General features: G+C 41.5%; 1 protein-coding gene across 10 annotated transcripts in view; it reads left to right on the top strand.

Moving 5' to 3' along the window:
* Positions 1-27724, top strand: part of ARL15 (ADP ribosylation factor like GTPase 15) — a 401584-nt gene that overhangs the window by 19537 nt on the left and 354323 nt on the right. For 4 of the 10 annotated variants that reach the window (XM_070246273.1, XM_070246275.1, XM_070246277.1 and 1 more), the window contains exon 1: positions 3492-4160. The exons of 2 other annotated variants lie outside the window; for them this stretch is intronic. In XM_070246273.1, coding sequence (XP_070102374.1) covers positions 4065-4160 — 96 coding nt within the window. In that variant the 5' untranslated portion in view covers positions 3492-4064. Of the gene's footprint in view, positions 1-3434; positions 4161-5375; positions 5736-8332; positions 8402-27724 lie in introns of those variants that run through there. 4 more of the 10 variants (XM_070246270.1, XM_070246271.1, XM_070246269.1 and 1 more) reach the window with 4 other exon arrangements.

Below are 27724 nucleotides of genomic sequence, written 5' to 3' on the forward strand. Positions count from 1 at the left end.
TGTCTTCTCTTTGCCTAGCGCCTGATGCTTGCTTCTTTCATCCAGTAAGCTTAGTGGTAGGAGTGTTATTCTCTTCTCGTGTCTGAGGACCAGTTGTTAAAGTTTAGGGCATCTGATTAGGTTTTCTAAGGTCGTGCCCTGAGTGATTTGACCTCAGGACTGTCTAAACTCGAAGTTCACACTCACCTTTCTTCTCTTTCCACAATCAGAAAAACAAGAGGAAAAATCCAGATTGTCTGATTCGTAAATGAGTAGGAAATTTTTTGACCCTTGAAATGGTTGAACTACATTCTCCTGTAACCAGTGTTTCTGGGCAGTACAATAATTTTTATAAGTTAATGTGGAGGTATTGATTTAGTAAAAGGGCTTGACTGTTATGAATATTTTGAGGACTTTAAATAGATTTGACAGTATAAACATGCTCAAGATAGAGGCTTAAAATGGTAAGTCAAAGACAGAATCCCTAAATGACAGTTTCTGAGGTTTTAGATGAAGGGCAGTGCTGAAAACTTGTATTCATTTAATTATTTCCAAAAGGCAATGGGAGAGAGGGAATGGAGGATAAATCCATATTTTAGAGAATTAAAAAATATAATTTTCCTTACGATTCTAAGTAATGATGCTCCTAAGTGTCTAGCGGGCAGTGAATTGCAGACTGGATGCCTATCATTTTAAAATAATACCATAAAATATTAATGATACTGAATATTATGATAATTGAATAATAAAATTTTACGTAATGTAGACTAAAACCTCTTTAGTTTAAACGTAGATGTAAATTGCCTGGCTGGATGATAATAGGGGTTCTGACCGAAGTGCATGGATTTTTTTGGTTTCTGCTGCTGGGTCTGTGGGGGCAGAGCATGGCTGCCAAGTTTGGGGGATCTTGGAGTTAGGGTCCTGGTTTACGTGTTCGCAATGTGACGTCATAGTCCCGGAATGTGGAGACGGCAGGAAGGGACACCAGGGGTATTTATGGAACAAGGCCTGAATCCGGCGTGTCCATAGAAGCTGATACAGGGTGCTTCTCCTGAGGCCTGTTGGTGTCTGGGGCCCATTTGTGTAGAGGGCCCCTTAGAGGAGTTTGTGTACCTGGAGCATGGTAGACTCTCAAAAAATAAGCAAACGCAAATGTGGTGGTGACTGTGTTTCCTTTTATAACTCGTTTAATCTTCGTAGTACCCTCTGAGAGGGGTGCCACTGTTACCTTCATTTTACAGATGACAGATTGAGATGCAAGGAGGTGAAGCACCTTCCCCAGGGTCCCACAGATAGTAAGTTGTACGGCTGGGCTTTGATTCTGGCAAATCTCACACCCAAATCTGCGCTCTTAATGGCTCCCTGACCTGCTTCTTAATAACTATCTGCGGACTGTTGAGTCGAGTGTCTGATGTTGCGACTTTTCATGGGATAATCTTTTCAAAGCCAGGTTGTTGAAAGCTTTTCTGGCATCCATTATTTCATCGTCCATAATGTTGTTAGAATTACCACATCTGCTCTCAAAAATAGTAGTACCCCAAATCTGCTCTCCTCGTACATTCTATTCCTTTGTTTTTCTTGATAACACTTACCATCGTCTAACTTGGTTTGTTTGTTGCTTCACCTGCCACCCCCACTAGGGGGTGGGCTTCGGGACAGCGGGGGCTGTGTGCCCTGCTTAGTCTCCAGCTCGGAGGACACTGCCCGGCACAGAGTAGGTGCTCAGTACATAATACATATTTATTGACTTAGAGAAGAGGATTAATGCCAAGTACAGTGGTGCCTTCAACTTGGTAATCAAAGATCCTTGAACCTTTCAAAAGGTTCTCCACTCTGTCCCACCCTTACCACACCCGGGTGGTGGAACATCCCAGGGGCATTGCAGCCGCAGCCTGGGGAATTAACAGTACTGAGGCTGAGCTCTTCCAGTTGTCACGGTGTATGGAAATTCTTTTGTGTAAAGTTAATGAGAAAGACTCCTTACCATCTTAAAAAAAAGACCTCTTACTACCTTAAAGACTTCTTACCACCTTAAAAGATATGCTGCAGGTCCCCCAGAATCCTCTGTGCTCTTAAAAATCTCTTCCACTCCTTACAAATCAGAATTTGGCAAGTTTCTGCCAGGCACCAGGGGCTGGGGCCTGTGTTCAGTTTCCGGTGCCCATGTACCCTTTCCTAGGGACTTAGAGTTGTACTTGTGCTGGGAAAGCTGTTTATGTCTAGACAGGCTAGAGTGTCCCAGGGACTTGTCAGAAGTGTTATCTGTGGTGGGTAAGGGATGCTGCAGTCAGCTTGGGTTTTTTATTGGCCTTTGGTAGTCAGAATATTCGCTCAAGTCTAAAATACTTGTGAACCTGGTCTACTCAGTTTTTGACTTCAATTGCATTTGTCTGTCCTTAATGGTTAAGAGTCTGGGCTCTCAAATCCAAAAGATTTGGGTTCAAATCCTGATTCTGTCACATACTAGCTGCTGTTTCCCCATCTCTAAATTGGGGGTAATAATACTATCATAAAGTGGAACTCAGGGCCAGTCCCAGTGGCCTAGTGGTTAAGTTTGGCGTGCTCTGCTTCAGCAGCCTGGGTTTGGTTCCTGGGTATGGATCTATACCACTCATCAGCAGCCATGCTGCAGCAGCGACCCACATACAAAACAGAGGAAGACTGGCACAGATGTTAGTTCAGGGTGAATCTTCCTCAATGAAAATAAATACATAAATAAAGTGGAACACATCACATTTCCATTTCACTGTCTTAAGGGACTATCCTTGCTGAGGTGACACTGTCTCAAACAGTGTATCAGTTAGGATTGGAATTGTTTGGAAAATAGTGGCTTTGACAAGATAGATGTTTATTTTTTGGGGCAAGTCCAGAAGAGCCCCAAGATGCTTCTGCCCCCTGTATGTGGACTTTAAACTCAGGATTCAGAATTGCTGCCAGAGCTCCTGCCATCACTTCTGCATTCCAGGCAGCAGGAAGGGAGAAAGGGCAGAAGAATGTACTTCTCTCCTGGAAGACTTTTAAGGCTTTCTGATTATATTTCATTGACCAGAACTTGGTCACATTGCCATACCTAGCTGCAAAGGAAGCTGGAGAATATGATTTTTTTCACTTAGAAACAGATTTCTCTGCAACTGCATTCAGCCATTCTTCACATACCTGTATCTCTCTGGGTCTGCTTCTCTTGAGATCACTAGCATGGTTATTCTTCTCCTCTGCTTTGTATCTCTTTTCTTTTCCATATAGTTTCTTTTTATTCATGCTTTTGACCTCCTCATAAATTTAGGTTGCTCTGATTCTTCATGATCATGAAATTAATAGCTTTGCTTTTCGTTTTCTCTTTGCTTTACTTCCCTGTGCTACTGATTCATCGTAGTATTTTCCCACTCACTCATTTGGAGAGCAAGAATGGGATTGGTCTAGCCCAGCTCTTCCTGCTGGGCCCCACCTTGGTTGTTGGCCAGCTTGAGGATGGACGGCCTGTTAGTTTAAGCAGCTGTGCCCGTCTTGCTTTTGGGCCTTCTCATCTGCAAGGGAGTGGGGGCAGAGCAGGCTTTGTAATGTGACAGACAGCTTGGTCCTTGACTACTGGAACTTCCCTTGGCAGGGAGTTAGAGAGAAATCTTAAAGTGAGGATGCTCTGTGCATTAATATGAATGAATTTTAGGTAGCATGTAGATAGTCAACAGCTGTCAGTAACACATCAGATTGAGAAGGGAGTATTTGAAAAGAAAAGGAGGGTGTTTAAGGCTTACAATAGTACCCTTCAAATGCTTGCATGTCCTGTGATGTTTCTTGCTTTGACTCATGCTGTCGCTTTCATCTGGGGTTTCGCTTTCTTCTTCTGTGCTCCCTTTCACCCAGCTGACTCCTGTGCTGGAGGTTCTCCCTCTGGAAAGTCTTTCCTGACACCCATATAATGGGGTCCGTGCTCCTCTTCCTCCCTAAAACCCTCTCTGCATACTTCTTATGCTGAACACGTTTATCTTGCTGTGGTCTCTCACAGGTCTGCTCCGTTCCTGCCCTCCCCTTAGCTGGAAGATCACTGATGCCAGGGTTTGGTCTTATTTATCTTTTTAGACCCAGCGATGTCTGTCACATTGGTGATGCTCAGCAATTTTTTTTTTTCTTTTGGATTAAATTTTTTATCCCAGTGCCTGATAAAAAGGAATAAATTCTTCAAGGTGAGTGGTACTAATTATTTTAATCTGGTAATGTAGAAGGGCGTTTCTTTCCCTCTCCGCATACTCTTCAATCAGAATTTTCAGAAAGAGAATTGTTCTTACGTTTAGCATTCAGCCAAAGTCTGCTTTTGTTTGCATGTTACATATGACCTTTAGTGCTGTTTTGCAGAAGATGGGCTAAAATTTTGCTGGGATGAAATCTATAAATTCTGATATGATGACTTATGCGTGCATTTGGTTATTTTTGCTAGATGACTGTTCAAATCTCTGAGGTTATTTCTGCTAGATGGCTTTTCAGATCTTTGCGATTGAATTTCACCAAGAGCTCCTGTGCTGAAGATTAACCTTTTGTAGCAGGTGAGGGCAGTGGTGCCCTTTCGAATTACTGGTTGCACTCTTACGTGTTCCGTCCCGGGACAGCTCTAGACGGCTCGGAAAGTACAGATGCTCTTGGGATGATGGTGGCAGTGTTACAGTTGAAAACGTTTCAGAAAATGTTGAGAGCCCAGTTTTGTTAGCTTTGCTTGAGATGCAAAGATTTCTTTCCAGGTTCCTTATCACCATCCTTTTCCCCAGTCTGGAGAAGCTATAAAATAGATGTTGGGGAGCAAAAGCCTCCACATTTTATAAACAAAACTTCATTTTATTTTGTAAATATAAGTTTATGCGGTTTTTAAAAAGTTAACTTATTTCCCATTTGCGGAAAGGAAACTTTCGAGCGTACTAAGGGAGTTACTAAATAATTCACTGTGAATGTTTTCAGTGACAACACTAACAGAAGGAGGTACCAGTTCTGGAGTAGGTGGCGTTCCCAAGGCTGTTTCTGTCAGTCTGGAGGAGTGACTAAAGCCTAATGACGGACATAACCTTTACTCAGAGAGGATTCCGCCCACTCAGCACCTGGGAGCTCCCAGGCACCTTGAAATATACTTGAACTGGTCTTCTCTCTCCACACTCCCCAAATCCTGCATCTTTGCCTCCAGCCCATTTGTTTTGGGATGCTGTCGAGAGAAAGTGCTAGATTTTAGTTAGCTGTATTTGGAAGTAGATGATCTGGGCAGGGGCCTCATTAGAAGTGCTCGCTGCTCTCCCTACCCCATTCCAGCACATTACTCCTGCTACTCCGAAGCGTTGACTTGACTGTATTAATCTTTTATTTTCATCACACAAAATTACAGGGGAGGAAATAAGGAAACACGACCGTCATCTCGCTTTATATCAGGCCGAGGGATTGCACAGCACATCAAGACATTTTAAAAACAGCTCTTTTAGAAAAAGAAAATTAGTGTGTCTTTTCACCCCCTGCTAGGACTGAAATTTGTTATACCTTGAACTCAATTTTTTTTAGATTGTATAGTCAGTAGCACTTATTTTCTGCTATCTTGTTGAAGATTTTTTTTTTCTCCTTTATTTTCATGCTTACCTTTGAAATTTCTTAGGGAAAACAACAGTAAACTGTAAGTAATCATGCTAATTTCAAATTGAGTATTTTTCCATAGACGTATCTTAACCAATCTGACCTGCTTTTGACAGCATCTCATTTTTCCATTTTCATCAGATCAAGCAGCAAAGAAGGTGAGATTGTTCTGAATATTACTATTTTTGAAATAATATTCTTTAGTCCTTCTGTAGGCAAGTCTAGATGTAGATTTGTGAATACTGATGTAGGGGCTCCTGGGTCAGAGTTTATCTAGGATAGAGATCCATTCTTGGAATAATTAATACTCATCTTTCTTTCTAAGCTATGCATTATGTCCCATGGGTTTACAGGTCAAATAAAATGGGTTCTTGCAAATGGAGCATCTGTAATGATGAAAGAATATGAACTAATCATTTTAAATTTATTAGCAGTTCCTATACCATAACCAAAGGAAGTGTGGTTATGCTTTTAAATATCTCTTTATATCTGACTCCCTTTAATTAGAGTGCAAAGGCCATTTGCGAGAACATTATTGTTAGAATAAATTTGGAGTCTGGGCAATAGGTGTGCTACTGGGTTTGAGGTAGGATGTTTAGGGCTAAGGCAGTATTTGTAAGCATTAGAAGTTTCTAGAATGAGGTGATAAGGCTAGTCAGAAAAAAATTTACACAAAATAAGTTGAGGGTTTTCAGGGTCATAATTTTGGCAATCCTAATAACAGTGCTTGTACGTTTTGGGAATGTGGAAAGTAAGAAGGAATGGAAAGGTTTTTAGTAACTAAAAAATAAATATGCCACTCCCTTTAAAAGATAAAGCTCCTAAGAGTTACTCTCTAATGACAAGTGCTCGGGCTCTTTCTTTTATGGCACGGGGGACACCTACTTTTTAAAGATGAATGTTCCTCTGTACCAGTTAGGATTGGTAGGCTGAAGAGACACACAGCCGTCTTCAAACAAGTTAGAGGCTCATTTCTATTTCGTGTACAAAGCGGAGGAGGGTGGTGTGGCGGCTCCATCGTCCTTTGTGTCTCCAGGCTTGCTCATCCTTGGGCTCGACTTCACGTGTCCACCATTCTCAGGGTGCCCTCACAGTCCAGGATAGTTGCTGGAGCTTCATTAAGTTTCACTTACCGACTGGAGAAAGAAGTAGGAAAGGCAGAAGAGCAAAAAGTGTGTGTGTGGGGGGGTGGTCCTTCTTAGAGTCAGTTTCCTTTACGCATCCTTCACTTTACATCTCATTGTGGAGGACTTAGTCACAGGACAGTCCATGGCTCCAAGGAAGGCTGGGAAATAGATGCTTTTATTCCAGGTGACATAAAATAAGAGTTCATTTTCACTTGGGGGAAAGTAACCTTTCCAGCTTACTGAGAGGGTTGTTAAATAATTACTTGGTACAAATGTATAAATTGGGGTAATTTCCAAAGATGGAAGGGAAGAATGGGTGTTGGAGAAGGTAATGAGCATTCTGCTTTTCAGCTCTGAGGAGGCCAGTGGTATTGCCTTGGGGTGTTTCCTGTAGTCTGTTTCATTCAAAACTAAAGAAACCCAATGGTGTTATGATAATAATAATACGTTAGTAATAGAAATGATCCCCAATATTAAATCATCAACCATTTGTTTGAACAATAGCACCAGTGAATGTTTGGAATTTTTTCAAAGTGTAGATTGAGTTCAAGAACTTCACTCAACAAATTGTCTTTTGAGTGATTTTTCCATCGCTGTAATTTTTAGTTTGAATGTCCATGCATATCGCCTTTGGCTTTCAGTCTTTTTCTTACTAATCTCCTTTAGTCGTATGGCACTCAGTCTCTTACAAACACCTGAAGGGGCAGGAGCCTTTTGCAGAATCAGTCTCGTAGGACTTTCTTGGCCTTCAGAAGGAGGATGCCTTTGGAAGCCTTTTGCTACCCTGGGAATCAGGGATCCTGTGTCTCTGCTTCCTTGCCACAATAGATAGAACCACGATTGCTGAGATTTGTGGTGTTATAAACTCTTTACGGAGAAGCTTTTCTTTGACAACCATAAACCATAATCACAATGTTGGACTGTATAAAGCTAGGGTAATTTTGACTACATACCAATTTAATGTGCTAAAAATATTCCCCCAGTTAAAGAAAAGAAAATAAATCAATACTCATGTTTGGTATGCATGGTTTTGTGAGTGGGCATGAGTTTTAGGAATCTAAACTTCATTTGGGAGTGAGAAGTTGTGAATTCTAGGTTGAGTACTGTCATTGATATTCTGGGACCAAAGACCTCAGTTTTCTCTCTACATTCAGCCTACTTGAAACTTCTGGTATATAACTATGAGCTTTTCCTTTTTACAAAGGTTACTTGTCTATAAGGATTGTAGACATTTATGATCTGGTAAGAATTGAACTAAAAAAATAAGTGCTTATAAAACTACTTTGTAGCAGTCAAAGAATAAATCACTAAAAATTGCGTATTAGAGCAGGATTTAAAAGAAACAGAATCAAACCATTACAACAAATCTCATTCCTTAAATGATGCCACTGAATTGGAGGATGAAGTATTTGCTTTTTAGTCCCATGATAAAGCACTATTCCACACACGTTATTATCCCTGTCTTATTAAAGCTGGCCTAGAAAAAGCAGAGAGAAGGAAAAGTTCACCACCTGTTCACAAAGCAGATGTCAGAATACAGCAGATTTTCTTTACAGAGGGAAGCAAGACAAGGGGGGAGAAGTCAGTTCTTTGGGACGAATGTTTAGTTGTAATCTCTTATTCTTATTTTAATCTTGTAGAGAATGTCTGAATGTATCCAGATCTCATTTGCTGTTTGTAGAATTGGCATTTCCACGGTAAGCAATGTATGTTTTTGCAGTACCGAATGTCACGAAAAGACAAGCGAAGATCTGAGCATTGGAGAGCATGTGGGGCCATGGGGGTTGTCCTCCACTTCCCACGGGAGTGTCGACTTATACAGCCACTTTGGACAATAATAAAGTTGACGCCAGTGTATTCTGTGACCAAGCAAATCCACTCCTTGGTATAGACCTCTGAGAAATTGTTGTGTAATTATAAGACCTATGCAGGCAATGTTCCTCGCAGAAGTATTCATAAAAGCAAAATATTAGAAATAATGCACATGTCCCTCAGTAGCAAATTGGATTAATTGTGAAATTTTAATTTCACAGGATACCATATAACAGCAAAAATATATGAACTGAAAAGAATATACGTGAACGCCAGCTATGCGATACACAATGGATATGTTTTATAAACATAAGTTGAATGAAGGAAGCAAGTCACAGGAAAATACATGCAGGATGATTTCATTTCTACAAAGTTCAGAAACAGTGAAACTAAGCAATGCATTGTTTTAGGGCTCCGTATATTGGTAGATAAACTATAAAGAAAAGCAAAAATTCAGATGTGGTTACCTCTAGGGCAGCAGTCCTCACCAGGGGGGGGATTTTGCCCTCCAGGGGATATGTGGCAACGTCTGGGGACATTTTTGGGTGTCACACCCAAGGGTGGTGGTGGTGATATGCTACTGGCATCTAGTGGGTTGAGGCCAGGGGTATTGCTAACCATCCAACAAAACCCTGGTTAAGTACTTAGTAGTTATCTGGCCCCAAATGTCAGCAGTGCTGAGGCTGAGAAACTGCTCTAGGAGAGTGGAGGGAAGGAAAAGGCTTTCAAAGTTTTAGTAATATTCGACTTCTTAACTTGAATGGTGAGCACATAGTGTTTGCTTTATAGTTATTCTTGAAACTACCTATTTGCCTTATGTAGTTTTTTGTCTGTGTGATATATTTCACAGCACAATGAAAAAGAAAATGTGTTAAAGTGTTTTGGGATTTTTTTTCACTTGAGTCCGTGTGAGTTGACTCAAGTCCTCTGAGCCCATTTCTTAATTCAGAAATATGGGGTTTTATCTAGGTAGATGACCGTTAAAGGACTTTTCTAATATTAAGATTCAGCGACAAAGTGTCTTGACTTTTTTCCCTTTGAAGGCGTAAGGAGGGTGTTCTGAGAGAGTGGACAGGAAATTGACGTTTATTTATTTTTTTGCTGAGGAAGATTGCCCTGAGCTAATATCCCTTGCCAATCCTCCTCTTTTGTTGCTTGAGGAAGATTAGCCCTGAGCTAACGTCTGTGCCCATCCTCCTCCTCTATATTTTTGTATGTGGAACACCTCCACAGTGTGGCTGATGAGTGGAATAGGTCTGTGCCTGGGATCCGAACTCGAGAATCTGGGCTGCTGAAGTGCAGCGTGAGGAACTTTAATCCCTTGGCCACTGGGCCCAGCCCCAGTGATGTTTTTTTTGAAGACCAAATAAAAAGACTTAAAGTGATTTTCTCATCCACCTTGCACAGAAGAATATGTATATGTGTGCACAGAAAGTTTAAGGAAGTTGTTTAAAACGAATGAAGCAGGAATTCTGAGTAAATGCTGTGACCACAGCTTGTAAGTCCCTTGGGGTCAGGGAGTCCAGCTTGTGTCTGTCTCTGCGTCCTCCCTGATGCCTGCATGACACCTGGTGCATGGTCAGTGCTCAGTAGCTGTACATTCGATTACGTTAAATTAAATTGAGCACGCTTTTCAGTTTTGCTTTAGTTTGAATTTAAGAAGAAACAGATTTTCCTTATTCTTTCTATTGCTTTTGTTTTTCCTGCTCATCTCGGCTGAGTGTCTTTTTATGTATTTTATATATTCATTCCAGATGCTGTATTTTGTATATAAAGTTTGCAATCTCAAAGCAAAATTGGGTCATACTTGTCCCCAGTTAGATGAATGAGTTACTTGGGAGCTAGACATGTTTTTTGTTATTTTCTGTGAGTTACTTTGTAAGTATGTTTTTGTGGGTCCTCTGAGAAGCAGATGCCAAGTTGGGATTAGGCGTGCAAGAGATGAATTAGGGAAATGTCTGTGGAGGCTACAGGGGGAAGGAACAGGGGAGGCTGTAGAGAGCCTTCAGACCATGCTGCAGGTCTGACCTCTGTGAAAGGAGAGCAGGAAGGAAGGAGGATTGGGGAGGAAGAGCAGTAGACTGCAGTAAGATTCTGAGAAAGTCTTGTCTGGGCTGGCGGGGTCTCCTTGAGCAAAGCCGTCTGTCTGAGGAGGCCCATGATAGGCAGGAAAGGCCTGACTCCAGGGCCTCTGTGGGCCCAGGCACTGGCCAGCAGCAGCCCAGCAGACACACAGCCTCGGCCTGAATGCCACGCTGGACCTGAAGTTGTGGCAGCTGGAGGCTGTCAGTCAGCCAGCTGTGCTTCTGTAGACGGACCAGGAGATCTGAGCGTGGCTGCCACGGGGCAACACAATGGGGTGTTTGCAACTAGAACCTGAGAATGCTGGGACTGTTGACTGGAATTGTGTTTATTCATCCTTGAATACCTCGCACTAAGCCTGGGCCTGGGCCCGGGCCCGTGCAAGTGTTCAGTCTCTGTGCTGATTTAATGAAGAAGCTCTGGCTGTTGGCTAATTCTAAGGCAGATAAGAATTGTCCCTAAAAGGAGATGGAGAATGGGGCCTTTGGGAGATAATTAGGTTTAGATATAGTCATGAGGGTGGGGTCCTCGTGATGGGATTAGCTCTTAGAAGAGACATCAGAGAGCTTGCTCTCTTTGGCTCACTGCTGGCTCGCTTGCTCGCTCTCTCTCTCTGTCTCTCTCTCTCTCTCTGTCTCTCTCTCTCTCTCTGCCTCTCTCTCTCTCTCTGTCTCTCTCTCCCTGTCTCTCTCTCTCTCTCTCTGTGTTGTGAGGACACATCAATAAGGCGGCCTTCTATAAGCCAAGAGAAGAGCTCTTGCCAGAACCCACCCGTGCTGACCCCCTCGTCTCAGACTTCCAGCCTCCAGAACTGCGAGAAATTTTTTTTTTTTTTGAGGAAGATTAGCCCTGAGTTAACATCCGCTGCCAATCCTCCTCTTTTTGCTGAGGAAGACTGGCCCTGAGCTAACATCCATGCCCACCTTCCTCTACTTTGTATGTGGGATGCCTACCACAGCATGGTTTGATAAGCAGTGCCATGTCTGCACCTGGGATCAGAACCAGCAAACCCCGGGCTGCTGAAGCAGAACGTGCACATTTAACCCCAGTGCCACGGGGCTGGTCCTGAGAAATTTCTGTTTTTAAGCCACCCATTCTATGGTGTTTTGTTGTGGCAACCAAGCAGACTACAACAGGGAGGGGGAAAAAAATCTTGTGGATTGTAAATAAAGAACATAATCTCTTGTTAGCAGTTTGAAAATAAGTGCTAGTTCTAAGTAAAACAAAAAGTAGAGGAGGAAATTAAAAGGGTTATGGGTGAGTTTGTGGGATGAGAAAATAGTGTTAAGTGGTTGACCTGACTGTTATTTCTATGTGCTTCTAACATTACTACCAAATAGCAGCTCTTAAGCACTTAAAAAATAAGAGAAAAGCCATAGCTTTTACATGTTAGGAATCCATAATCTGAAATGAGCAAGACCGAATGGAATATATACAGGACAGGGCACGTTGAAAACTTCTAAGCTGTAAAAGTAAATGCGCTGTATACAGGTGAATGCATCCTGAACCGTAAGCATTAAAAAGTTTAATGAAAATCATTACTCAGGGACAACAGGGGATATGCTATGCATGCCGTCCAGTGTTTAGAGAGAGGATGCTTATTTAGAGTGCCTTCACTGAGGAGCTGAAGAAAATAAATCCTACCTCTGTTTTCTAGGCAGGAAGCTTAAGGTGCAGGTAGAGAAACTTACACGTTATCCGTGGTGGAGTTGTCTTGGCTACCAAACCCGAGAACAGACTGAAACAGAGTGGAGCAGAAAACAGTTTTTAGAACCAAGTGTCTGCCCTGAGGAGGGAACTCTTTCCTGGGCGGTGTGGTTCAGGAGATGCCGTGTTCTTTCCAAAGCGCGTCGTGTTCTGTTACAAAGAAGTAATTTAGTTTTTGAAACAAAAGGAGTCCTGTTATGTGGATCTAGACTATTTTGGGTATTAAACAACATTCATTTGGTTCTGGTGAGGAGAAAGGAGGGGAAGTAAGTTCCGGCCAAGAGTTTACATTGCAATTGTGGGTCTATGATTTTATGAAATCCTGGCAGTGGAAGCAGGCCCTACTTGAGAATGTGATCTTGAAATGAACCTTCCACTGTCAGGTGTGGAAGAACTCTGGGTTAGAGGGCGCCCTAAGGCACAGCTCAGGACTTCCCTTTGAAACCTCAGGGTAAGTGCCCTCAAGGGGACCTGCAGTGGCCCCCAGACTTCTCTGAGTTGGGAACTGTAACTGTCACGGAGCCAGAAGCACTGTGGTGGTGGCTGGAAGCAGGATGAGATTGATTGGAGTGGCAATTTGAGCATCTGTAGGGACCTTCCTGTTGGATTGTGATGCACTTTGATCAAAACTGAAAGCTGGGAGACTCCGATGCATGAAGCCGGGGCAGTTCATGTTGCCCCTTCTAGTATGGCGCTGTTTAAGGCACACGGACTGCATGGGCTGATTGCTGCCTCTTGGAACTTAATACCTGCATGAACTAAATTTAACTGAGTGATGAATGAGATTTGAACTAAATGATATCAGTAAAATAATATGCATGGTTAACAATTTTGGTTAGTAATAAGACTTGAAAATCTCTTTGAATTCTTTTGCCGTTGCAGAAACTATCAAATGCTATTTCACCAGCAGAGAAAACATTCGTCCTTTAGAATAATTAAAGTTTATAAAAATGGATCCAGATCCAGCCTGAGATAAAGATTCACTCAGTAGCAGGTAGTGATTTTGCTTTTATTTACTATGACATTGGCTTGACCTGTCCCATTTCTCATATTTCACTTCTGTGACTTTTTTTTTGAGGAGGGAATGGGGAGAACTACCTTTGCTATGAGAATGAAATGGCAAAACAATTGTATATTATTATGAATACTATTAATAATATTGTATATTATTAAATCTGCTTATTTTAGTCTAGCTCTTTAGGTCTGGACGAATCCTGCCTTCACCTTCAGTTGACTTTTTACAATCTAGCACTACATGTAAGGGCACTATATTAGTTTCCTATTGCTTCTGAAATAAGTAACCACACATTTAGTGACTTAAAACAACAGGAATTTATTCTCATCGTTCTCGAGGTCAGAAGTCTGAGGTGAGGTTCACTGGACTGAAATACAGGCGTTGGCAGGGCTGTGTTCTTTTTGAAGGCTCTTGAGGAGAAGCTGTCCCTTGCCTTTGGGCTTCTAGTGGCTGCCTGTATCCCTGGGCTCATGACCCCCTTCCAGCATGGCATCACACCAACTTCTGCCGCAGTTGTCACGCGTCTTTCCATTGTCACATCTCTTTCTCTAACACATCTGACACTCCAGTCTCCCTCTTCTGTGAGGACCCTTGTGATTACATCAGGCCTGTCTGGATAATCCAGGCTACTCTCCCCGCCTCAAGAGCCTTAATTTAATCACACCTCCAAACTCTCGTTTTGCCATTAAAGTAGCATATTCACAGGTTTCGGGGATTAGGACATGAACATCTCGTGGAGAAGGGAAGGGCAGCTGTCTTCTGCCTACGACAGGCACCAAAGGTGAAGGTACAGAGGGCTCAGTACAATCTGTCATCATTCCTGGAGGGAAAAAAATCAAATTAGGGAAGTCCTGATGCAGGGTTAAGGATGTTGTCGTCATGTGTAACACTAAGGTTAAATATTGTCAGATAGACTGGAAGTCCTGCACATGGTCTCTGCCAACACTGCCTCTAGCAACAAATTAAAGAACAGGTTTACTGCATGACCACGTGGAGAGGACTGGGGTTGACGGTACCTGTTTGTTATTCTGCTCCTTGAAGACTCCAGCTTCAATATTTTTTGTAAACTATGGGAGATGCTAGATGTCTGCAGTCCTGATAAAGAAATGAAAAGCTCCAAGAAAAAGTGAGGCACACCTTAATTGAAAAAATTCAGCCTATTGTAGACTTTAATGGAGTAGAAGTCAAGATGTTTTAATAAAGATCAAAATAACAGTGGCTTAAACAGAATGAGTTTCTATCTTATATAAAAATCTGTGCTAGTAGTCAGTTTGGAATCCAGCTGTTTGCTTCATGAGTCCTTTAGGGCCTCATGCTCCTTCTAGCTTGTTCTTCTATAATCTAGGTTATTCTGCTCATGTGCAGACTGAAGACGGCTTACCACTCGCACATCACCATTAGTCCAGGGGAGAGGAAGTGGTGGCTAAGCAGTTCCCTTTTATGGGCATGACCCGGAAGTTGCACACATCACTTCCCCTCACCTCCCAATTGCCAGAACTTGTGTCACATGACTACATCACCACAAGGGGGGTTTGGAAATGGGGACTCTAGTAAGGAGCTAAGACTCTGGGGGTTCTATTCCTAGAGGGGAGAGGAGAATGGACACTGGGGGACAATTCTCTGTCACAAGGAAACGAGCTAAGGCGCATTGGTCTGCACTTCAGCCATCAGACTGTGCAGTACACCTTGAGGAAAGTGTATACAACACAGTATTCTCTGTAGTTATTGTCAGTGCACACATCGAATGAGCACGCAGTATGACAGCAAGAGTGACTCTGTGTTTGTGACACATCCAGCTCATGGTTGGGTTAATAATTGAGACTTTATGGGCCACGATCAAATCTGGTGTTTTATTTGTGAATATCACGTAGGTGTTTTTGTCCACAGACACATGGCACACACATGGTTAGTATTGTTCCTGACACTTTTATTTTGGAGGGTATATGTTGGGGGTTCAATGCATTATAATCTAGGAAGTGAGAGTTTGTGATTGCTTTCTTTCCTTAATAAACAAAATAATGTTCTCAAGTAGAGTAAGAATATCTGGCTGTTCTTGCTAACTTTCCTGGCAGGAGTCTGTAAAGTTTTAGGTTTAGCGAACCTGTTGAGAGACACAAATATGCATCCTAATATCTATTTATCTGGAAAAAGAGTTACACCGTGAGATGTGTGAGATTGACAAGACTGCCTTATTTTTTTGTTCATCTTTTGAAATTGGAGTCCAGGTAAGAACAAGATAAAAATCTGTTTGGTTTAGGTGGTTTATTCTAGGGAATGCAGAATGTATCCTTTTCTCTGGAGATCAGGCCTGGTTTGTTGCTGATCTTTGTGACTCTAGCACAGAGCGCTAGTCGAGTGGCCCTTCGCCTAGAGTCTGACCCAGACTGAACCCACTCTCTTTCCACCCCTAAACCTACTCATGGCCTGTGCTTCCTTTCTCGGTGGCCGGCACAACAGCCCATCCAGCTGCCACACCAGGAACTGGACTCAATCCTCAGCCCTCCCTGCCTCCTCATCTTATTAGTCCTCAGGTTGGGACCTTGCCCATCCTAGTCACCTCTCCTCTCTGCCGCTATTACCTGGTTCTAGCGCCACTATTTCTGGCCTAGAAAACCCTAACAGCTTCCTTCTATCTGGTCTTTCCTTTCCAGTCTTGCCCCCTCTCAGTCCTTTTCTCCATTCTGCGATGAGCATAGTCTGTGAACTGCAGATCTGCTTATGCTGAAAACTTCTTAGTCGTCTGCCATTGCTCTTCAGTTAAAGTTAGAGCCCAGAATCCTTAACATAGTTTGGAAGGCACCCTGCATGAGCTGGCCCTGCTTCTCTATGTCACCTTCTCTCTCTACCTCCTCTTCCACTTCTACTAGTATACATTCCAGGCATACTTGTCTATTTTCAGCTCCCAGTCTATTCTCTTCTTTACTTCCAGCACTGTCTATGTGCTATTTGCTCATCCTGGAATGAGCAGCTGTTATTTCTTCTGGGAAACCCTCCATGCCTTCAGCCTGGGGTAAATGCTCTTCCTGGGTGTTCCTTTTCTTTGCACTCTAGAGCTTTCACGAGCCAAAGTGCTTATATCCCACTGTCTTAGAATGGTCTGTTGATTTTGCTCTAACTGTAAGCTCAGCGAGGGCAGTGACCATGTCATTATGTCATTGTGTTTCTCTGTCTGACCCGCCCCCCCCCGGCCCAGCATCTGATGGCTCTACCATCATCATCATCACTACTGACATTTACTGAGCACTTACCAAGTGTGCTAAGGCCTTTATAGATGAATTCATTTAACTCTGCAATCTTGCAAAGAAGGTACTATAATCATCCTCATTTTATAGAGAGGAAACTGGGGTTAAATGTCCTTTCCACATGGTAGACACAGGATTTGGAGCTAGAATTTGAATTGATCTGTGCAGTGTTCTAAACCCTTAGCCACCACGTTTACTACCTTCCAGACAGTAGGTGTTCCATATGAATTTGTTTAATCTAGAATAGTTTCTCAACTTTTGTCTTTTATTCAGTACATTTTTGAAAAGGCCAGGCTAGTTATTTTGCTGAATGTCTTTCAGTTTAGATCGTGTAATTGTTTCTTCATGGTTAGATACATGTTAAACATTTTTGGCAGGAATCTTACATAGACGACATTGTGTCCTCAGTGCATCTCATCAGGGGGACATGATGCCAATTTATGTCATCATTGGTAATTGATTTCTTTTTTAAGTTCATGATTAACCTAAATCTGAACCTGGTATTTTCTGGCTTTACCCCAAATTCACAGACTGTACCTTATTTAGAGACTGTTGTATCCCTTATGCATGTACTACATAATCTGTGTTTTTTCATTTGACCTTTGTAGAATATTTTGAGGTCAGGTGAGGGACTATCTAAGTTCATTATGGCTTGCTGAAGTTTTGGAATGTTTTTAGACCTGGAATATTTTGATCTAGATGGAGGGTTAGAGAGTGCTTTCCCACATTTGGATTACAGTGTTAATAAACAATACATTCTATCCCAGGTACTTCTTTCGGTTAGGCTATTGCACGATTGAAGGCAGAGTTGAGAGTTCAGCTCTCATGGGTGTGTTCTGTTTCACGAGAGGTGGCCCTCCTTACTCTGCTAGCTGCCTTCACTTTCAAGGCTTAATGATATGAAATAGTAGCTATAACTGCAAGTATATTACCCCTAGTGGAGAAGAAATTCTCATTATATATTCTCTAGTAACTAAACTTTATATATGAAATAGAACATTTCTCATTTCCTGACTGTAGATATCCTAATTTTTAAAATAAGGCAAAACAAAAAGAGACGCAGTTGGAAATTGACTAGTTCCATGAGCATCATTCTTTACAAGGGGCCTTTGTGAAATGTCTTTTGATAATTTATCAGAGTTGTAGCTGTGTGGTTGGGTGGAGAGGCTCTTTTCTTGATAAGAAACATTGAGTCATTTAATTTAGGAACTTAAAATATTTTTAATTTTCCAATTTAAATGAGATAGTGGCCCTTAACAATTGTATATCTAGTTGATGGAAATTTCCACCTAGGAAATGTGCATTCTTTTGTTTAAGATTGGCACCTGAGCTAACATCTGTTACCAATCTTCTTCTTTCTTTTCTTCTTCTTCCCAAAGCCCCCCAGTACACAGTTGTATATTCTAGTTGTAGGTCCTTCTGGTTGTGCCATGTGGGACATGGCCTCAGCATGGCCTGACGAGCAGTGCCATGTCTGTGCCCAGGATCTGAACCAGTGAAACCCCAGGCAGCCGAAGCAGAGCGTGCAAATTTAACCACTTCGCCACAGGGCCAGCCCCTGCTTTTCTCTTGATAGAGAGAGAAACTTGTTTTTGTTAATTACTAAAGATTATTCTAGAATTCAGTCACCATCCAGGGTATGGTTTACTCACACCCATAGCTTGGGAACAAAATTGCATTTTAGAGTTTAAGCAGAGCCAATAGATGAATATTATGTATATAGAGGAGAACAAAATTGATGCTGGTGATGATTTGGTCTTGCTTTGTAGAACTCAAATTTATTTTAACACCGACTTAAAATATTACACAAAGTGCATCTGAATGAGAGAGTTTATGCTTATCACATACTGGAGAATCTGTGTCTTCTGTGTTCCTTGGGGTTTAGCTAGGGTTCTGGCATGCAGTAGGTGCTCACTAACTGTTTGTTGACTAAGTGGGTGTACAGCTCTTCAGGGTGGGGAGAGCAGAATGCCTCGTGCAGGCTCCGGGAGGCTCGGGCAACTCTGGCTGCAGCACCCAGCACACACCCCACAGATTGTCCTCTCCTACTTGGAAGGTCCGTGAAGGCAGGGAGTTCTGCTTGTTTGTTCCCTGCTGTCTCGCCAGTACCTAGATAAGTGTCTGGCATGTTACAAATGCTCAGTAAATATTTGTGGAATGAATGACTGAATGAACAGAACTCCAATCAGAGTATTGAAATTTGTGTATACATGCCCCTTGAATACACAATGTCATTCCAAGAGGTATGTAGACACTGATATGATCATAAGGAAATCAATGTCCATCTGTATAGATTTTCTTTTATTACCTCCCCTTTCACAACTACCCTCCTTCCAGTTAGGAGAGAAAGTCACTGCTCTCCCTTCTGAATCTTATCATGATGCATTGGCCTTGAGTATAAAAACCTCCAGGGCACAAAACAAAGAGAAAATTCAAAATATGGTGTTGGTATTGTGAAAGTGAGTGACTCTAATATGACCAGATAAATCATTTTCAGTTCTTTGTTTTCAACAAAATTGAAGGAAAATATACTCAAGTTGTCAGCTGATCATTAAAAATAATACTAAGTCATGATACAATGTTTGTTATATAATTAGAAGGAAATTGAAAGAATTGAGTGATACTGCTGCGGCAAAACCTCTAATCCCATCTACTTATTTATAAGAACAAGTTGCTCAAGGCTTATATCTATGTATAAAAAATATGAAAACTAGAAATAGAATTGATACTAAATCATCTCTCTCATTCTAGTGATGAGTAGTAATTCTGTTACAAAAATATAGCCCATCCATTTCTTTGAGAGATTTTCCAAAAGCTTTACTTTTTATATTACAGTGTATTTATCAACCTTTATTACGTATTTGTTTTGAGAAATTTGGACCAATAGTAATTTTATAAACTCAATCCATGGGAAATGTGTTTTAATATTTAAAATGTGTGGTCACAGGAAATTTATACACAGTTCATTGCAGGAAAGCATGATAGAGTGATCAGTGAAAGATTTTCAAGCATAAAAGTATATTAAGATTAAAATTCTGTTGGGGATATGGACAAGATATGTAAATTCAAGAAGAAAAAGGATAAAAACAAAATGGTGTGAGACTGAAGAGGAGCTTGTTTTTTTTTTTTTAAAAGAGTAATGTTTTTCAAATCTCTGATATTTAGAAAACTTTTTATCCATGTAAGAAATTAACAGTTTTATTTATAAATGTGGATATTTATGACATGTTGGCGTTTAAACATGACTTGAAAGTTAATGACCAGGAGAAATGAGTGGATGATGATGCCTTTACCAGAGATAAGCAATGATGCACAGAAAGAATAGTTTAGGGAGCAAAGAAGAAGACCTTGGCTTTAGATGTGTGAGTTGGAGGTGCCATGTTGGAAATACATTCGTAGAACCTGAAGGCAGTGTTAGAATTGGAGGTTTGTAAAGGTTCAGGGCTCCCTCTGTTTTTCTGTGCTATCCCGGTTGCTCAGAACACTGCATGACCTGAAGTAAGTATTCAGTAATTATTTGTCGGATGGATGGCAGGATGGATGGATGGAGGTAATTTTGAAAGTCTTCCAAATAGAGAGGATTGCTATTTTACCCCTTGGCCCCACTGTTCATTAGGTGCCTTCCTCCAGTTTCCTGTTTTCTTTCTCCATGGAGCCACAGGGTTATGGACAACGGGCTAAGAAGCACACATACATGCGTCTTCCTTATTATTTCACACTCCATGACTCCAGGACTTAAATACTCCCTTTTCCCTTCAGTCCTTATCTTTTAAAATTCTGATTCCTTCCTTCTGTCTGTGCTATGGGGGTAGAAAAATCTTTAAACAAAATTGGCTTCATTGTATTTTAATCTCTCTAGCTTTATTTGTTAACAGTGACAATGATAGGTTAACTGGGGCATTTGAACTCCCATTCTTCAGCGTTATCTGCTACAGGTTCAAAATGCAAGTTATTAATTATAGTTGGGTTATCACACAACCACTAATAATATTAGAGTTCCTTTTCTTGCAATTTTATTTTTTTACAAATGCATAATTCACTTCAGCCTATGGTTAATTAAAAAAAAATACTCAGTGCTATGCTATTGGCCCTATAATCTCTGCCTTAAAATTTTCCTGACAATTGTAGGTGGCAATGTGGAAAATTTGCTATATTGTTATCCTGCTTTCCCACCCCATCCACATGAATTCAACCTGGATGAGAAGATAAGCCCGAATTTTTGCCCAGTGACTCCCTTTATGTTCATTATGTTCCCAAACGCTACTTTTTGTTGCTGGTGCCTGGCAAAAGGAATTCAAGTGCCTATTCATTTCATGGAATTTCATCATTAATTTCCTGTCTAAACTTTTGATTTGAAAGGAACACAGACTGATTTTTGTGTATGTGTGTGCATGGAAAAAGTAAGCTAATGTAAGAATTAGATCAAACTTTTAACAGATTTGGAACTGGGAAATCGTTCATTTTAATGAGATCACATGAAGCATACAAGAATAGGCTCTCAGCTCTGCTTGGCAGGAAGGAAGGACCAGTGTATTTTACCATTTTATTTATTAGGGATAGGAGAAAATTATTGTTTGCTGCCATGGGAAGAAAGAACACAACCCAGCTAACTCTAGACATAAGATATGAAATAAGAATATAGTTATTAACGAAGGGATGAAAATAGATAACTGGAGTTTGATCATTTTCTCAGGGAAGAGGTGGTGTTTTAGTAATAGGTCCTCTGAGAGTCTAAAAATCAGCCCCACAAAGGCAGGCAGATTTGTGGATTACAAAGGTCGGTTCTGATTCAGGTCCTGCTGTTTATGATGTTGGCAAAATATTTGATAATCTGGACCGTTTTCTCTTCTGAAAATGATGAGTTTGAATGAAATTCTCGCTAACATCACCCCCACTTCTGCTGCTCAGAGCCCAGCCTTGGTGGTGAATCTTTTTGTTGGCTCATCCTGCTGAGGCCTGTCCAGAGAAGCCTGGAGTTTCTTCATTCTCTAGTCCTCATTCCAAGTTCTGAGCTTGGGTGGTTTCAGGGGGTTGGTGGTATCATTAATTGGTGACTCTGATTGGGACTAGAGTGAAAAGTGATGATTGTATGACTTTGGGCACATTTTGTCACCTCTCCTGATCTTAATAACCTCATCTGTAAAGCAAGGGATTGGACTGTGGCATCTGGAAGTCTCCACTAGCTCTATGATTCTATGTCCTGAAGGATGTCCTGAGTCATTGTCAGAGCCTCAGTTTGTTAACAACCTGAGTTTCATCCTATGAGATAGGAAGAAATATGCTGTGCATTTTATAAAGAATTTTCTCAAATAACGGTTGAAATCAGAGGATTTTTATTTCTTTAAGTAGTAAATCAGCTTAACCAGCCTTATGTTCTCTTGGCATTTGTGTCTGCTTTGAGCATCGTGGTCTTTGAGTTGAGTTAATATGAGTGGGACTTCTACGACTTGTTTGACCCTTTAGTTAGTTCCTGGGGTACCAAAGGTGAGAGATCAGACTCAGAAACAACGGACAGCACCTTTAGGCATCTTTAAGAAAAATAATTTGGAGTTCTAGAATTCACTGTAGTGACTCAGTAATGTCACAGAAATAGGAGGTGGTGGTTGGTATCTGTGTAGTTGTTAGGAACAATGAAGCACCAGATAAGGATGGTACCATGGGAATTGGGGTTAAGGAACCACACTTGCATCCCACTGACCCTGGCTGCTCTTCCCTTTCTTCTGGTGCGGAGAAATTGTGGTTTGTATTCTAACTCAGAGCAGCTGTGGGTAGGAGTGGGACGAGGGTAGGAAGAAGAGTGCAGAGGCCAGGATGCATGTTCTGAAATGATGACACTAAGATGCCCGCACTGTGTATTTCACATTAGGGCGGCTGAGGGAACATGTTAGTCCTTTTCTCCACTACAGGCATTGAGTAAAGGTTTGTGTCACACTTGAAAGCTAACAAATTAGGTTCGTTTGGGGAAATGATTTCAGATTGCAGAGTGACTTCTGGCAGTTCTCACATTTTTGTGTGTCTGTATTAACTGAGTCAGTTGTACTAGTAAAAGGGTGGAAATTCTAAGGGTATTCTGGATAGATATCCTTTTCTGTGATTTTTGGTTAATGTTCAGTATTGGCATTATAATCAAGTTGCTGGCCAGCAGTAAGAAAGCTTTTTGCTAACTAAAAATAATGATGTTATAAGAACATATTATGATGTTATATACTACTGATTGTCCTGTTTGTTAGAGAGCAGATTACTTGGTCATTCTATTACATTTGTATTTTCTCTGAGATACAGAAGATTTATGGTAGTCGTTTACCTCCCCTGCAGAGTAACAATCTATAAGAGACAGTTGATTTTTTTTTTTTCTTTTGGTGAGGAAGATTGGCCCTGAGCTAACACTGTTGCCAATCTGCCTCTTTTTGCTTGAGGAAGATTGTTGGTGAGCTAACACCTGTGCCAGTCTTCCTCATTTTTTGTATGTGGGATGCCGCCACAGTGTGACTTGATGAGTGGTGTCTAGGTCTGTGCCTGGGATCTGAACCCCTGAACCCTGGGCCGCTGAAGCATGCAAACTTAACCACTACACCACTGGGCTAGTCCCGAGATACAGTTGATTTTTGAATGTCTGGCTATAGATCTCTTATCCATGAAAACCTGTTAAAATCCTGGGCTGATTTCTTTCTCCCACTCACTTATAATCTGTGTTTCTTTCCCTTGCAATCCACTTCAGAGATTTTCAAGTAGTTTCAGTATTGGGGAGGAGATGTGTGGGATAAGTAAATTAACAGAAGTACTGAGTTGCTGCAAAATCACATTCTCAATCCTGGAAAGAAATGAGTTTTTCGGTTTACTTATACATCTATCCCTCGGGCATAAATAGTCAGGAATTGATAACGGAATTGTTTGACAGCACCCAGCCCCAAGGTTAAGTGTGTGTGGGGGTGTGTGTGTGTTTGTGTTTAGGACGGGTGAGGGGAGTGGAGTCTCGCCACTTTAGATAGGTGAGTGCCCCATGGGCCACACTAAGCTGTCTGGTCCTTGTCTAGAGGCCTGATGAGTGCTGGGTTGGCTCTGAGCAATCCCAGATGCACGCTGTTAGGCTCTCTCTGCATGATCATCCAGTCACTTGTGGACCGCTCTGCCCTGAACTCAGAGCTGAGAGCAGAGCTTGGCAGGAGTGAGGGAGTGTCTCCACTGGAAAATGAGGGTTGAAGTAGCTGTCTGGACTGAAGGCAGTCTTGCCCGCTCTCCTTTGGGACTGGTCTGTGTGTTCGTGTCTGAAAAGGTGTGTTTGCCCTACAGAGTCCAGGACAACCACCTCTGGAATCATGGCCTTCCCAGTCTACTGCAGTGCCTCCCTCTCCGCCCTCAGCTTGGCCCGAGGGGCTCTGGGTGGGTACCAGGGGCCTGCAGTCCTGATGTTTCTCAGCAGCTCTGGCTTGATCACTGACTCTTAGGGAGAACCTTGGCTTTCCCTCCCTGGCCCTCTCCCTCCACCCCACTTCTCATCTGATGGCTTCCCATTACTCTAGAGGACCTTGAACTGCCTTGGGGACTTTAGCTCGACCAAGTTCAAGTACACTGGGGAGTTTGTGTGTCCTGGAGCTATTCTAGGGACAGTGTGGGTATTATATTTGGATTTAGTATCAGCTTGTGATCCAGGACCACCTTCTAAGAGAAGGTAGATGCTCTTAGAGCGTAGCTCTTTAAGAATTAGTAATTGTTCTTTTCCCAGCACCCCAATTTTCTCTTTGTCAGCTGCTTCAGATCTTTTGTTTTCCCCCCAAAATGGAGCTAGCTGGAAATAATACATGAGTAAAATAAAATCTTGATGTCCATCCGTGAGTATCCATCAGTCATAGGAGGATGGGTTGATTTCTTAAGTGCCTTAAGCACGGGCAGCCTGTGGTTCTGACAGTCTGACTGACTGAGCTGGTGTCGACCAACGGTTCCCCTACTTCCACTTAAGTATGTTTTGCAAATACAAGGTGTTATTGTTATGGCAGCAAATAATGTAAGTCAATACTCCTGTGTTTATATACGGCTCTGAAAAGAAACCAACAGGAGAGAAGAAACCGACAATTGTGGTCTGAAAACAAGTACCTATCCCCGGTTTGCCGAGGGCACTTCTTTGTGTGGGCTTCCAAAGGAGGCAGGTGATTACCAACAGGAAACCAGTAGCCTCTTCCCTGACAAGCAACTAGGTTCTTGGGTTATTCTTACCAAAAATGTTTGCATTTGTTTTTAATCTTGAAAGTAACAAGTGATTACGATAAAAATGAATCACACTTACTTGCTTATTATGTTGAACTTGGCTTCACGTGGTCACTGGCCTGACCTTGACTCCATAGCTCCTTAGATTCAAAGCCTGCAAGCATGGTTTAATTTCCAAGTAGAAATTTCTGATAGAGAGGAATTTGGCCCGGTTTATCTTTCCAGCTTAGGTCACAAGTCCGGGTGTTGGTCTGCATATGGCTGAGTCCCTCTTGGGTGAAGTGTTGCCTCTGGATCAGTCTACTGGGCCTGGGTTTTGGGGTGGGATTGCCTTCGTGGGGAGCCTGGGCAGGATGAGCAATAATTCATTTCTAATATAAACATCTATGATTGTTTCCTTAAAATAAGTTCCTAGGTGTGAAATTGAGTCAAAATGGCCATTTTAAGGTTTCTTTCCTCCCAGTATCCTTCCAGAAACATTATACATTTTACACTTCGTCTAGCTAGCATGAAAGTGACTACCCTCTTGTACGCCTCCTTATCTTCGTTGTAGATACTATAATTTAATGAAAAACAGAACAGATTCTTTACCACCTAAGATAAAATAGTATCGTGTTGATTTTATATATCTTTTATTGAAGTAATAGTAAGTGATTTCTAATTTGTGTTTTTTACTACTAGTGAATTGAGTTTTTTCCATATTTGTGTAGGGTGATTTATATGTTTTAAACTCTTTACATTCTGCTTTGTTTCTGGCACATTCCTTTTCAGCTTATGTTAAAAGGTAAACTGAGGCATATTAAAAATTTTGAGAGTTTATTTGAGCAAATATCAATTTGATTGGGCAGTGCCAAACCAGAAGTTGTTAGGAGCGCTCTACCAACAGGAGCCTGAGGAAAGACTTGCATAAAAGAAGATGTGGAAGCTAAGTAGGCAAATTATTTAATTGGCTATAGCGTAAGTGGTTGCATTGTTTGGGAAAGTCTAGTTAGCTGTTAGGGTCGATTGACCTTATGTTTTGATTTCTTAACCTTGAGACATTTCAGGCTTAGGTTTTGGTTTGCTTTAAGTAACTACTAAGGCAATGAAGCCACCTCAGTCTAATGGCCTCCTTGTTTAAATTAACACTTCCCTTTCCAGCCATTAAAACAAAAAGTTCAAGAATAAGAAAAATGATGATTAGGGTGAGAGTTTGGGAAATTACCTAAAGTAATTATGTATGTGTCCATGTCAGTAACTAGTCTTTCCTGGAAACATACATTCCTAGAATGGTAGAATTCAAGTAGTGAAAACAAGGTTACAAGGTCATGCCCATTATTGGCTCAAGGTCATGGTTTGCTTTTCTCTCCGGACCTTGTCTCTGAACAGCCATGATAGAAATACGTGCAGATCACAACAGGACAGGAGTGAGGATTTTGAAAGGCCAGGAAAGCGCTGTGGAAGACTGGACAGCAATTTAGAGTTGCTAGTGTCCAAAATAAAAAAAAGCACAATGTGCACTAATGCAAAAAGCAACCTGTACTAATATGATTTGCAAATGATAAGTTCCTATTACAATTTAAATAATCCTGTGACAGTACTTCGCTCCTGAAACCCCCCACCATTTTGCTCTTTTCCAGATGAGAAAGCAAGGCCATGTAGGCCAAGTCAATTGTTAAGGACACGTGTGTTGGTTTACATGTCTCCATGTTCAGGACCAACCACTTTGCTAAGTGCCTGCTATGTGCCAAGCACCAGGCTAGGCACTGGGGATCACAAATATTTTGCAAGGACCCTTTATGCAAAACTATCTTGAGGGTCTTTGTGATTTAGAACCATTGTACCCCAAGAAGGAATTCCTTTCCTCTTGTCAAGTTCTTTATGACTTATGTTTTAGGATCAGTCATAAAAGAAAATCCAGACCCCAAACTAGTGCTCTACTTGGTCCTCAAACTCATTTAGTGATGACAGAGCCCCCAGAAGTTATGATATTCTTTCTGACACCCCAAAAGGTTGGGGAAAAATAAGCTTCAAATAACTAATTATGTAATCTTATGTTAAGTCAGATCCCTTATATAATGGAGGCTTGTGTAGACAAGCTAGATAGCAAGTACCCCAGGTTAAAAAAAAAAAAGGGAGCATGTCTTGAAACTGAAAACAATCATGTTAACTTTTCCCCTCTGTTAATTGGCAAAGGATCTACATTATCTGCTTTTGGGTAGTGGAACACCTGTGTTCAAGACACAGCGCATCAGTGTTCCATGGGAACAGAGTTTGACAATCCCTAGTTTAATCCACAGCAGACTTTATTTCTCATAGAAAATTTGTGTGTGGTGGTCCAGTTTTTTTGACTATCTGCTAATGCCAGATGGACTTGTTTTTTAAGAGAGTTGTTAGTGATCTTAAAAGATTGCCAAAATTTGGGGAAGTTTTTATCTTAGAAAAATATTGATAATCTCATTAGTTGCTTAACCTTATACAATTACTTCTAACGTGTCCTACTTTTAAACAAACTGAACACTTCCTTCAATTATGTGATTAACTATAACTTTAAAGTCAACCAGCTTCAGTTTTCTCTTGTGGCTTGGCAAAGAACCTACTTGTATTGAGTTGAATGAACTTAGATTTTCATTTGGTGATACCTTGTTTTTAATCAGTTCTTCAACCTTCCTAACCCTCCTCCACTCCCCCTCTCCCAGCTGGTGTTGATGACATGTGATTACATGGTGATTACTTGGGCTCTGCCCTGGGTGCCCTGTAGGGGTGGTGTGACCTCGCTTCATGATCCATCATGTCACTCTGACCAATCCTGATTGATCCTCATCCCATGACACAGAGCCTATTAGTGGCTAAACTGGTGGAGAAGGCTTATGGGTTGGTTACAGGGATGGTGTCTTTATTGAAGACTTGGTAACTGAAACCTCAGCAAGTTCAGGGAGCAAAAGCATAGATGAGCTTCTAAATGCAAATGTTTTCCTTCT

Source organism: Equus caballus, chromosome 21 (genome assembly GCF_041296265.1).
Source record: "Equus caballus isolate H_3958 breed thoroughbred chromosome 21, TB-T2T, whole genome shotgun sequence".
Taxonomy (NCBI): Eukaryota; Metazoa; Chordata; class Mammalia; order Perissodactyla; family Equidae; genus Equus; species Equus caballus.